Consider the following 13,436-nt stretch of genomic DNA (forward strand, 5'->3'; position numbering starts at 1 on the left):
CTTTGCCCCCTCAGCCATTCCTCTTCCCACATATGACCCTGCACCCCCTCTCCTGTCCCCATGTGGCCAAGCACCTCCACTCCCATTCAGCCCTTACCCCAGTCGGTCCTTCTCCAATAGCCCTTAGGAAACCCAGTCTGTGACATCCCCCCTAGCCCCACACTCTCTGTCCCCCCATATCCCCTGTTTCCTGACCTGGCCCCACAGGGACAGCACTACCAGACAGGCAATCTCTTCCCTTCCCTATTAGCAGCTGGGGCTGCTCCCACCTGGGAGCAGCTGCTCTAGTTTAGTGCCACAGTGGCCCCAGGTGGGCAAAAGGTGGAACTGCAGCAACTTTCCAGCAGAAGTTATTTTCTTTGGGAAAAGTTTATATATGGCACATTAATTATGCATGCACGCAGTGGTGCAGAATTCCCCCAGGAGTAAGTAGTCATTCTTGAACCATCTCTGAAACTTGGCTAGGAATTAACCCTCAAAATCCCAGGCAATAAACTGGGTTGGCAGGGCCTCCTCTTAAGGACACCCATGGGGAAGGATGTGGTAAGGTTTGAGGTCCTGTTCAGCAGACATTAAAAGACCTGTACTCACTAACACCGGTCCATTATTTTTACTATTATTAATTTGTACTGAAAGAGTGCCTAGAGGCCCCTGTCAGAGACTGCAGCCCCACCGTGCTAGCATTATACATACATAATGAAAGGATGGGCCCTGCCTTAAAGAGTTTTTAGTCTCACATCTTATGTTTAAGACAACAGGTGGGCACAAGAAACAGACGGGGGAGCACAATGCAACAGTGAAACAATTACGCTCAGTGTAATAAGCTGTGGCCACAATGCACCAATTGCAATTAGAATTATTTTTTATTAATTTATCTCATATTCAAAACAGCTTCCAGTAAAGTATAATTAAATGTTATCTCAACATAGAAACACACAATGAAACACAGATGTGGGAGTTGAATCTTTTCTATTTGATATGACTTACTTTGATCTGAATAAGGAGGTCACCAACTTTCAGAAGTTTTTCATTGTAATACCAATCTGGCAGTCGAGGCTTATACTTGATCCAAATATTAAACAAAGTGTTTGCTCTAAACAAACAGCAGGAGACAAAAGTTACACATTAAAAGCTGGCAACAGACCTGCTATATCAAGTAAATGAATAATAAAAATTCCAGTTACGTTAGCCATTAAAGAGCTCTTTCTTCCAAATGTACCTGAAACAATATGAACATTATGAATTTAAAAACCAAGTAATTATTAATATTGATTTGAGCAAACAAGTCAACCATCAAGTTTCAAGCTTTTATCACAATGAATTTATATTAGGATGAATTACTTCCTACATAAGTACTTATCAAAATGTTCTAACATACAAATTCCTTTGAAGTATTCTGACAGGGTCATAAGAGATGTAAAATGTGTCCCACTTTCCAGCTAATATGAAAAATGTTGAAAATCACTGGATGTTGAAAGATGTTCAGTCTTAAAAAAACTATTTGGTATTTTAAATAAACTCAATGGATTACAATGTGGAAAAATTATTAGATTAGAACAAATGAATGAAAAGGACAGAAAAGAAAAATGTCAAAAGTAATAAAGCATGTCAGGCAGTCATAAGCTAAGCAATTACTGGATCATGAAATAAAAACAGATATTTTTCATACTATAGCATATATCACAGGAATAAGAAGAGAACTGACTAGACAGCCTCTAGCATGAAATGTACAAGAAAATTACAATAGTTGGAATAGATAAGGCCTATGTACTGGAGGTGGGAGAGAAAAAGCAAAAGAAAAACTGCCTTACTAAAGAAAGTATTCTAAGGGTATGTCTACACTGCAGTTTAACAGCCACAGCTAGCCCATGTCAGCTGACTTAGGCTTGTGGAATTCAGGCTGTTTAATTGTGGTGCAAACATTCAGGAGCCCGAATATCTACACTGCAGTTAAATAGCCCCATAGCCTGAATCGCAGCTGATGTGTGCCAGCCGTGAGTGCTTAATTGCTGTGTAGACATACCTCTGGCAATATCAGATATCACCAATGGCCAAAAATGTCACCTTCTGCCAGGCCAGGTTACTACTCTCTTATGTTTCAGTCACAGACCAGATCACAATTATTTATACTGCTATCACCAAGGATGATTTTGTGTAACAAACTCCATCTCTGATTAATTCAACAGGTCTCCAGTAAACTGTGACTGAGCCTCAAGGGCAGCCTGCCTGCTAAGTAGAGTGGACTGGCTACTTCATGCTACTACTCTGACTCCTATACTGGCTGTAATTTGAATAATGGGGTCCTTGTCTTTAAAACGCTAAATGGATATGACTTTGTTGTCTCAGACCACCTTTCTCTTTGTACTTAATTGAGAAAGCCACATTCAAATGGGGACACGATAGCTGGTTGGAAACCAGGCTCATACTAACAAGCACAGGGGGTTTTCAGAGGAGGACTCCATTAAAGAATTAAGTTACAAATCTTCACAATGCCAAACATCTGATTTTGCAGGTAATCCCCTAAGAAATCACCTGCAGAGCAGCCTCAGCAGTTATAACAGAGCTACTCAGAAGTAACAACTTATAAATAAGGAAGAAGAGAGGAGACAGAGGAGCTACACTTTGAAGACATCCTTTTCACAAGATTCTTATTCCTGGGTCTTGTGCTCCCTAATATGAAACAAATGGAAGTCTCCAAGCTCTAAGGCCCTTACAAGAGCAGCAGGAGTGGGTTGCAGTGCAAGTCACCTCCTCTATTGGTCAAATGACATTTGGGACCCATAAAGCCACCTTTGTAACCTTCCAGTCAGTCCCTGATTTTAGCAGGAAATGAAGGCTCCTCAAAAAGAAATTGGCTAATCACATGAAAAAGAAATAATTTCCTCAGATACTGTAAGGAGACGCCCTGGCTCCCCGCCGCGCCTGAGAGGGACGAGCCAGAGCAGGTGCCTCAGTGGGCGGAGCCAGCACAGTCTGTCCCTGTCCCTTGGAAGTCAAGGGGTGGGACAGGAAGTATAAAAGCCCGGCCCCAGCGCTCAGTTGGGTGCAGGCTGCTGGAGAGGATAGATGCTGGTGCCTGGGCTCCTGCTGGGCCCAGCCTGCCCCGCACCCACTACCCGGAGGAGCGCTGGCCGGACTTGCCTCAGATCCGGTACCCGGAGGAACGTCGGCCTGACCTGCCGTGTACCCGATGCCCTGAGGAGTGGCCTGAGCTTCCCCACGACTGGTACCCGGAGGAGCCCATGGTCTGGGACACCCCAGACAATGCTGGCAAGGACCAGGTACCCAGAGAGGGGAAGGTTGGAAGTGGCCCGGGGGTAACCGACCCTGGTTTGGCTCCTGAAGAGCCTGAACCCATGTCAGTGTGTTGCGGCCAGGATCCCCACTGACCGCAGCGGGTCTTGACCGCTGCTAGGGCCCTGGGCTGGAACGCAGTGGAATTGGAGGGCCTGCGTTCCCCCTGCCACCCGTAACCGGGTGGCAGACTCCCCCTCTTCCCACCTATTGCCACTGCTCTGCCCTGATCCAGAGGGCCAGAGCTAACTAGACTTGTGTTTGGTGCCCTGCCTGAACCAAGGGCTGGGCCCTCTTTGACTTTGCCACTGCTCTGTCCTGATCCAGGGGGCCAGAGCTAACTAGACTTGTGTTTGGTGCCCGCCCAGGCAAGGGCCTGGGCTGATACTGTGTTTGCTCAGCCCCTGCTAGAGGCCTGAGCTTGAACTGCTACTGCCCCGCCCTGCCAAGGGCCTGGGCTGATACTGTGTTTGCTCAACCCCTGCTAGAGGCCTGGGCTTGAACTGTTACTGCCCCGCCCTGTCCAAGGGCTGGGGCTTATTTATTTTGAGAGCCTCGACCCCGGCTAGAGGGCCGGGGCTCTACCTTGTTGGCAGACCCTGTACCCCCTCAACACCTGCGGAGGGGCTAAGCCTACCTGGACTGCAGCGTGCTAGGAGGCGCCCTGGCTCCTCGCCGCACCTGAGAGGGACGAGCCCCGACACGACCGGCTTACAGATACAAAAATACAAATATCAAAGAAGAAAGGTATAAATCACCTTCAAATTCCAAGGGGAAAAGGGTGACCTTGGTGTAATGTAGGCCCTCAGCCTTCTATTGGACCTCACATTAGAACCCAGAAATTTGTAATATAACCAATCTAAGGTTTCAGTACTTAACTATCAGATGCAAAAGCTCTCTGCACTAATGCAAAACCGAGTTCACAGCTTTATACACTAGTTTTCAAACTTCCTGGCACTTGTAATGGAGAAGTTTACTTCTCTTCTGCAGTGCAAATATATTTGGAGTTAGAAGAGTATTTATCCTCCTCTAAATTCAAATAGTAACTATTGTCACTCAGAACATAAATCTATACCCTCACAAACAGCTGGACTGACAAAATTATAATGGATTCTCGAGTATATACAAATGCATTAGAAGGCACTGACACTGACTGTGCTGTGATCCTCACTACAAGAGAAACCAAGAGTACATTTTCCAGGACTGGTGTTTCAAACACAAAAAATGGTCCAACTGTGTTGAGAGTTCCAACAACGCCTGATACAAGGAAAGAGGAAAGCAATACAGCAGTTTTCTAAGCAATCTCAGAGATGAATATCTGTGATCTGGTGAGGTACCTGAATACAAATTGCCACTCAGAATTCCTACCTCAATCTTCCTATACTGAATCTGAAGGGAGGATGCTGAAAGTTTTCATGCAATGCTGCCTGGAGCTGGAGGTTTGGAAGTGAGTGCTCTCTCCCTGCATTTCTTGCTGACATTTCTTATTTGGAGATGATAAATGTCAGATGAACTGCTCAGTACTACTTACTTCAAGGATAAAGACTAAGAGGGCATCAGTTCCTAGCTTCAAGGTGGACAGGGCAGAATAATTGGGATGTGAAACTGCCCTGCTGGGCCTTGAAGTGAGCTGAGTCTGTGCTGATATAGGCAGCACCTGCAGAATCCCAGTTCTTAGCAGAAGAGCTGATTTAGGTTTTCACTTCAAGGATTTCTCCTTCAAAGTATTCTGAAGTCCAGGACTTTCTGGTATTGCAGAAGGGTGCCTCAAAAATGCCTTTGATGCATTCTTCTCATCACTGCCTACTTGGGATGACATTTGCAGATCAGATTCAGTACACATTTTTCTGCGGCACAATGTTTGAAGTTGCTGAGTGGTCTTCCTTCCTCTGAGGAGTGTAGGTGGAGACTGACATTTTAAAAAAGAATAAAGAACAGCCAAAGGAAAGAGAACGAATTTCTAAGGCAACAAATGAAGGCTTAAAAAATATCAAAAGCACCAAAGTGAAAGATGATGAAGCTCTACAAACAGAGACACCAAAGATATAACATGATCCTATGGCTGGAAATTGAAGCTAGACAAAGTCAGTCTAGAAATAAGGTGCAATTTTTTAACTATGAGAGTAATTAAACATTGGAACAATTTACTAAGGGTCATGGTGGGTTCTCCATCACTGATGATTCTTAAATAATGATCGGATGTATTTCCTAGAAGATATGTTCTAAGAACTATTTTGGGGAAGTTCTAGGGCAGGGAAAGGCAACCTTTGGCATGCAGCTTGCCAGGGTAAGCACTCTGGCAGGATGGGCCGGTTTGTTTACCTGCTGCATCTGCAAATTTGGTCGATCGCGGCTCCCATTGGCCGTGGTTCGCCGCTCCAGGCCAACAGGAGTGGTGGGAAGCGGCAGACAGCACATCCCACACTGCTTCCCGCAGCCCCCATTGACCTGGAGCAGCAAGCCATGGCCAGTGGGAGCTGCAATCACCTGAACCTGCCAACGCGGCAGGTAAACAAACCGGCCCGGCCCACCAGGATGCTTACCCTGGTGGGCCATGTGCAAAAGGTTGCCAATCCCTGTTCTAGGGTCTGCTACAGGAAGTCAGATTAGATGATCACAATGGTCCCTTCTGGCCTTGGAATCTATGAATTCCGCAAGGGGAAAAGTCCAAAACACCAAGTGAAGATGCCAAAGCACCTAGAAGCCGAAATAAAAGCTTGGACATATACCTGAACATCCCCAATCCCCTAGAAACTGATGCTCCCTGATTGTACGCCTGAGCCTAACAGTCATCCTGGATGAAAGAATTATGGAAAAACAAGCGTATCAATTAAAAACAAAAAAAAATGACCTTAGTTGATTAGAAACTGGGAAGGTCTACAATGGAAATGGACACCCAAAGCTGATCACTGCTGGGTTGCAAAGTCAGAATGCCAGATGGAAAGGTTCAACTGCTCATTGTTTCAGTTAACTGAAAAGTTCCAAGAGTTAGAATTGGGTGATAGGAAGTTGGTTCATGACACAACCCACCACCACTGTCCAGAGGGATGAAAAACGCTGACACTTTGGGAAGTTCCACCTGCCCCATACTAGAGTGCTGAGAATCAGAGTAAGAATTCTGCTCAGGTGAACAACAAGGAGTCCGGTGGCACCTTAAAGACTAACAGATTTATTTGGGCATAAGCTTTTCCACGAAAGCTTATGCCCAAATAAATCTTAGTCTTTAACGTGCCACTGGACTCCTTGTTGTTTTTGTGTGTAAGCGGAGTCAGGATGAGCTCTACTCTGACATCTGGTGGTGAATTGTGGCAAGTTGTGGAAAAGAACTTCAGGGGCTGATTTTGTTTGCATAGGCACACCCACCACACCTAGCATGAACCCACAGCAGCCCAAATGGTCACTTTGGCTGCTGTGGGATCCCTAGTTTCTCTGTTATTGGGGCAGGAAGAATAAAGTGGTGTTACCCTGATTATGTGAATAAGGACAACGAAACTGTTTTATGCCAGAAGGACTTGCCATCACCTAAGTAGCACTCGCTAGACAAGGGACATGGGTTCCAAAACCTAGTGAAATTGAGAGATGTTGGGGACAGTTATTTGTACCTGATGGTGTGGGCCCCTCTTGAGAGCTTGAAATGCTAATTGTACCTTCTACTCTCTCTAATATAGAATATCAGAGCTAATTTTAATTCTATTAGGAGTCTAGTTACAGGCTGCTGAACTGAATTCATGTTGGGCTAATGGTGCACCAGCACTGAGGCTCCCCTGCTACAAGCTAAAATCACTAAAAGCTGAAATCACTGAGTGCTGTGGGGTGGGGCCTGAAGCTATGTTGCTGAGTGGCTGGTGGAGTGCACCAGTTTGCAGGATGACTGGAGCAGCTTGTGGGATAGCTGGTGGAGAGGAGCAGCTGGCAGAGCGGATCAGTTCGCGGAATGGCTGGAGCGGAGCGGATCAGTTCGCGGAATGGCTGGAGCGGAGCGGCTGGTGGAGTGGCTTGTGGTGAAGACTGCGGCAGAACCCCCAGGAGAGGGGGGCAGTCAGCCTCAGACCATGTAAGGTGCCCCTTAACATTGCCGTGCCCTCTCCCTGGGGCTGGGAGGTAAAAATCTGCAGATAAACTTTTGAACTCTAGGGCTGCACTGACCAGGGACAGAGACTTTTGGGTTTTTGGACTTTTTGGGTGATCTTTTAGGTTGCTGGACTTAAGACCCTGAGGGGGAAAGGATACTGCCAAACTTACTTGGGGGCAGGTCTCTTGCTCATGGCTTGTGTTATGAATCCTGTTTGTGGTGTTTCCCCCAACATATGCTGCATTGTTTCCCTCCTTTATTAAAAGGATTTTGCTACACTCAGACTCTGTGCTTGCGAGAGGGGAAGTATTGCTTCTTAGAGGCGCCCAGGAGGGTGGTATGTAATTGTCCCAGGTCACTGGCTGGGGGCTCGAGCAGGTTTGGCATTGCGTTATTGAAAAGGAACCCTAGATATTGAACCTAGCCCGTGTTGCGCCAACTCAGACGGGCAAAAGGGTTACATGTGGATACAGATTAACATGGCTACCGCCTGATACTTTCTGCTCAGGTGGTATTTTTCAGAACTACCTGTTTTCCTTGAAGGAAAAAGTAAGTGTATATCATAGAGTCTAGATATTATAGTGATGGTCACCATGCAAATATATATTATAAGCACATATAAAGAAACAGACACACACAAATGCACAGCATGAATCAGATATTTTTTCCTGGCTGCTGCATACACAGTACATTATAAAAATTTAGAGATTGTGCATCCATACACATAAGTGCACCCACATGTATATACACACATAAAGGTGCACAAATACATATGAATATGCATAGCTATATGATATGCTTACATCCATGTGTATAAAACTGAGTGTGTAAATAGACATGGACAGATACATGTGTCTACATTTGTGTACCTGTGTAGGTGTCCAGGTTATTCCCACTAGAGCCTTGCAACCTGACCCTGACAGGACCGGACTAGAAGTGTCGGGCTCAGGTGTGAGAACAACTAGACCTTCTTAGGCTTGGGTCATGTCATCTCTGATCACCTCCTCCTGCCAAAGGGGTCTGCATGGTAGTGGCTGCATGCCCCCAACCTGTCAGGTACCACCACCTTGTTGTGCTCTGTGTGCGCTGTGGAGTGAGTGTGCTAAGTTGCAGTACCTTGCACTCTGCAGCACACACAGTGAGGCAATGACAGCAGGCAGAAGCGGGGCACGCAGCTGCCGCCACTCTGACCTCATAAGCAGGAGGCAGCCAGAGACAGATCACAGACATAGGGAGCAGAAAGTCCCCACCAGGCCAAGCTCCAAGGAGGAGGCACCAGCGCTCATGCAGTTTCAGGAGGAAGTGTTAGGTTTGGATCTGGTCAGTTCTGAAAACAATTCAACATTCTTGCATCAGGTTTGGGTCAGCTGTGCTCACCTCGAATTCGAGCAGCTTTTAAAATTAGGCCCAAGCAGACCTCTAATTCATACCCACTCACTGCTGATTTGTCATTGTCATGAGCAGGGTGACCTGATTTTCATAATGAAAAGCAAGGGCAACTCCCAGGTAGCCAAGTGCAGTGTTGCAACTATCACACTATCTAGTGTTTTTCTTAACCCCCTCCCACAATTATCTGAAGTCATGTGACTACATGAGACTCAACATAAGTTTCTAGACTTCATGATTGTGCAGAAAAGCTGAAAAACACAAACCCTAACAGCTGAAAAAATAGAAGGCAAATAAGAACCCAAGTAAGATTTTTTTTTTTAAATATCAATTTTTAAGCAAATTTTGGTTTTTGTTTTTAAACACCTGGAGTTGGGAACACTGTAAAGTGCATGTGACACTAGATGGAAATCCAGCATAGTGGAAAAGAGGGTGCCAAATTTGAGTTGAGAAGAAAATCTGAGTAGATGGTTGGGGGACAGGAAGATTAGAGGTGGGGAAGGCATGATGGAAGAGAGCTACAAGGAGCAGATAAGGGAGCCTGCAGGGGCTGATAGTAACTGGATGGGAATTGACAGGGTAATTCAGGAAGACCCAGCAGAAAGAGGCAGAGGCTGGAGGAGACTGCCAGGGAAGGGGGCAGCAGGAAGAGACAGTAGATTCAAGGGGATTGCAGGAGGGAGGCAAGGGGCTGGATGAGGATTGCAGTGGGAGGGATGAGGAGCAGTGGTTGGAAGAGGACTGTTCTGGAGGAAGATATGTGGGATCAGGAGCCAGAGAGGGATTGCAGGGGGTCAGGGTCCAGATGGCTGTTGCAGGGGGAAGTGGGGGTGGGGGGCAAAGTCTAGATGGTGGTTACAGGGGGCAGTAGAGGGGCAGGATCCAGATGGCTGTTGCGGGGGGAGGTGGGGACAGAATCCGGATGGGGGTTACACAGGGAGGCAGCAAGGTCTGGATGGGGATTTGCAGGTAGCAGTGGGAGGTTGAGGGAGCAAGAGCTGGATAGCTGTTGGAGGGCACAGGGTATGGATGCGGGGCTGCAGGAAGTGGTGGGGAGGAGGGTTCAGACGGGGCTTGTTGGGGGGAGCTACAGGGTCCCCAGGGATGGACATGGGAGAGACAGTAGGCTCCAGATGGGGGTTACAGAGGGCCTGTGGGGTCCCTGGGTGGGACAGGATGAGCAGGGTCTGGATGGGAGTTATGGGAGGGAGGCTACAAAGTCCCCAGTGTGGGGACTACAGGGGATCTGCATGGAGTTTAAAAACATAAGAACAGCCATACTGGGTCAGACCAAAGGTCCATCCAGCCCAGTATCCGCTCTACCGACAGTGGCCAATGCTAGGTACCCCAAAGGGAGTGAACCTAACAGGTAATGATCAAGTGATCTCTCTCCTGCCATCCATCTCCACCCTCTGACAAACAGATGCTAGGGACACCATTCCTTACCCATCCTGGCTAATAGCCATGAATTTATCTAGTTCTCTTTTAAACCCTGTTATAGTCCTAGCCTTCACAACCTCCTCAGGTAAGGAGTTCCACAGGTTGACTGTGCACTGTGTGAAGACCTTCCTTTTATTTGTTTTAAACCTGCTGCCCATTAATTTCATTTGGTGGCCCCTAGTTCTTATATTATGGGAACAAGTAAATAGCTTTTCCTTTATTCACTTTCTCCACACCAGTCATGATTTTATATATCTATATCATATCCTCCCTTAGTCTCTTTTCCAAGCTGAGAAGTGCTAGCCTCTTTAAACTCTCCTCATTTGGGACCCATTCCAAACCCCTAATCATTTTAGTTGCCCTTTTCTAATGCCAGTATATCTTTTTTGAGATGAGGAGACCACATCTGTACGCAGTATTCAAAATTTAGGCCTACCATGGACTTATATAAGGGCAATAAGATATTCTCCATCTTATTCTCTATCCTTTTTTGAATGATTCCTAACATCCTGTTTGCTTTTTTGACTGCTGCTGCACACTGTGTGATTACAGGGTGGCAGCTGCAGAGTCCCCGGTGTGGGAGGCAGGGTCCAGATAGGAGTTACAGGGGGCAGGGAAGCTGCAGCATCCCAGGAGCGGGATAAGGCGGGCAAGGACTGGATTAGAGTAACAGGTGGGGGGAGGAGGAGGGGAAGGGAGAGGTGGCTGCATGGTCCCCAGGGTGGGATGGGGGCTTGGGTCCAGATAAGTTATAGTGCGGGGGTGCTGCAGGGTCCAGGTGCAGGGGGCCAGGCTCTGGATGAGAGAGGGCTATGGTGCAAGAGGCTGGGGACAGGGGACAGATAGGAGTTACAGGGGTGCTGCAGCGTCCCCGGGGTGGGGTGGCAGAGTCCAAATGAGGTGCATGCGGGAGACAGGGCCTGGATAGAGGTTGGGAGGACTGCTGCAGGGTCCCTGAGATTGAGTGGCAGGGTCCAAATGAGGGTTACAGTGTGGGGGGGGGGGGCTGCAGGGTCCAGGTACAGGGGGGCAAAGTCCAGATGAGGGTTATGGTGCCAGAGGGCCACAGGGTTCCCAGTGTGGGGGAGGGGGCAGGATTTAGATGAGGGCTATGGGGGAGGCTGCAGAGTCCAAGTGCAGGAGAGATAGGATCCAGATGAGGATTATGTGGCGGGGGGGGGGGGTGCAGGTCCAGGTGCAGGGGGGCAGGGTCCAGATAAGGGTTACAGTGCAAGGGGGCTTCAGGGTCCGGGGGGGGCGACAGGGTCAGGATGAGGGTGGTGGTGTGTCGCGGGAAGTGCCCCAGTGGCCAGGCCTGACACCCGCAGCAGGCAGCGCCCCCCGGCAGCACCTTACCAGCCCCCTCCCCGCCCGCGCTCTGCCTGTACCCGCGTCTGTGCAGCTCCTGCCCCCGCGGCGCGGCCGTCCCCACGCTCCGCAGCCGGCGCATGAAGCCCAGGAAGTCCCGCAGCTCCGACTCGAAGCTGTCGATCACCGGGTTCCCCGGCTCCAGGGCCCCGAAGAAAGTAGCCGGCGGGGGCTGCAACCCGGGGCGGGGAGATGGCGGCGGCGGCGGCGGCGGCGGCGGCTGGGACCCGGCCTCCGCCATCATCCCGCTGCCCTGTACACACCGGCGGTTGCTTAGCAACCGGGCAAGTGGCGGGGGCGGCGTGTGCAGGTTCCTGCTCTGGCTGGTTGTTTGCGGCCGGCGCGTCCCGCGGGGCCTGGCCCGCAGCAGGGAGCGGAGAGCGCACAGCTGGGTTTTAAACAGCCCCACTGGCCGAGGGCAGGCGGGATGACCAGCCCAGCCAGTGTGACCTTGGCCAATGGCCATAGGGGCTGCAGCAGCCTCTGGCTTGGAGTGGTTTCCATTAGCTACAGTGGTTCTCACACTTCTGTACTGGTGACCCCTTTTGCAGAGCCAGCCTCTGAGTGTGACACTCCCCTCCTAAATTAAAAAACACTTTTTTGTATAGTTAACATTATTGTAAATGCTGAAGGCAAAGTGAGGTTTGGGGTTGTCATAAATATAGGCAGGGCAGCTGTACTCAGTAGCCTTACCTGTAAAGGCTTAATTGGCACCTGACCAGCAGGATCAGTGGGGAAGGAAGATACTTTCAAATCTGAGGGAGGGAGGTTTTGTTTGTGCTCTCTTTGTTTGGTCCCTCTCTGGACCCAGAGAGAGTCCAAGCAGGAAAAAAAAACATCTCCTGGAAACATACCCGAAATGAGCATCTACAATTACAAAAATTGTAAGCAAATCTAATGCATTTCCTTGCTTATCTTCTGTTTTAGCGTGTGACTTTTCCCTATGCTAAGAGGTAATTTCATTCCTGTTTTGTAACTGGAAAGCAAAGTCAGAGGGGAATCTTCTGTGCTTTAAATCTTTTTATTTACCCTGTAAAGTTATCTTCCATCTTGATTTTGAAGGTATGATTCTTTTACTTTTTTTAAAAAATAAAATTCTTCTTTTAAGAGCCTGATTGATTTTCAATGTACTAAAAACCAAGGGGTTTGGTTTGTGCTGACATGTATTAACCAATTGATTAGTATATTAGTCTCATGCCTTTCCAGAAAAGGGAGTGAAGGGGCTTGGGGAATATTTTGGAGAAATAAGGACTCCAAGTGCTCCGTTTCCTGAATTTTTATCAAAATCACTTGGTGATGGCAGCAGTACTGTCCAAGGACAAGGAAAGGATTTGTGCCTTAGAGAACCTAAGCTGGTAGAAATAAGTTTAGCGGATCTTTCATGGGGGTCCCCACATTTGTACCCCTGAGTTCAAAGTGGGGAGGGAACCCTGACGGGTGGAGGTTGACATCTTGTAACCCTCCATGTAATAACCTCACAACCCCCTGAGGTGCCCCGATACCCAGTTTGAGAACCCCTGGTTTATAGTTTGGTTCAATGGCTCTTCAACCCCACTGTACAAATTGTTCCAGCACCCCTGCCAATTGCCAGCCCTGCATTGAGCCCAGCCATCTGGGTTTGGTTCAGCAGGTCCTCCACAAGGCAGCCAGCATGGAGCTGAAGACAGGTGGAGGTGGCAAATCCATCACTGCCCTTGGTGGTTTGTTCCACCAGGATTTCTGTGCCTAATTTCTAATTTGCATTTACCTGGCTTTAACTCCCAGCCATTGGTTCTGGTTATGCCTTTCTCCATTAAATTAAAGGCCACTTTAGACTAAAATCTTTAATACACTGCATTTTCTCCCTGTGAAGGTACTTTATACACAGCTGGTCAGA

The 13,436-nt window shown here is 48.1% G+C and overlaps 1 protein-coding gene across 1 annotated transcript in view; it reads right to left on the reverse strand.

The window, feature by feature from the left end:
- The window catches only part of CFAP54 (cilia and flagella associated protein 54), a 226,138-nt gene extending 214,399 nt beyond the window's left edge, over window positions 1-11,739 (reverse strand). Inside the window, 2 exon segments of the mRNA XM_030548506.1 lie at window positions 988-1,093; window positions 11,581-11,739. Coding sequence (XP_030404366.1) covers window positions 988-1,093; window positions 11,581-11,642 — 168 coding nt within the window. The 5' untranslated portion in view covers window positions 11,643-11,739.
- Between the last annotated feature and the right edge of the window lie 1,697 nt (window positions 11,740-13,436).

This window comes from Gopherus evgoodei, chromosome 1 (genome assembly GCF_007399415.2).
Source record: "Gopherus evgoodei ecotype Sinaloan lineage chromosome 1, rGopEvg1_v1.p, whole genome shotgun sequence".
NCBI lineage: Eukaryota > Metazoa > Chordata > Testudines > Testudinidae > Gopherus > Gopherus evgoodei.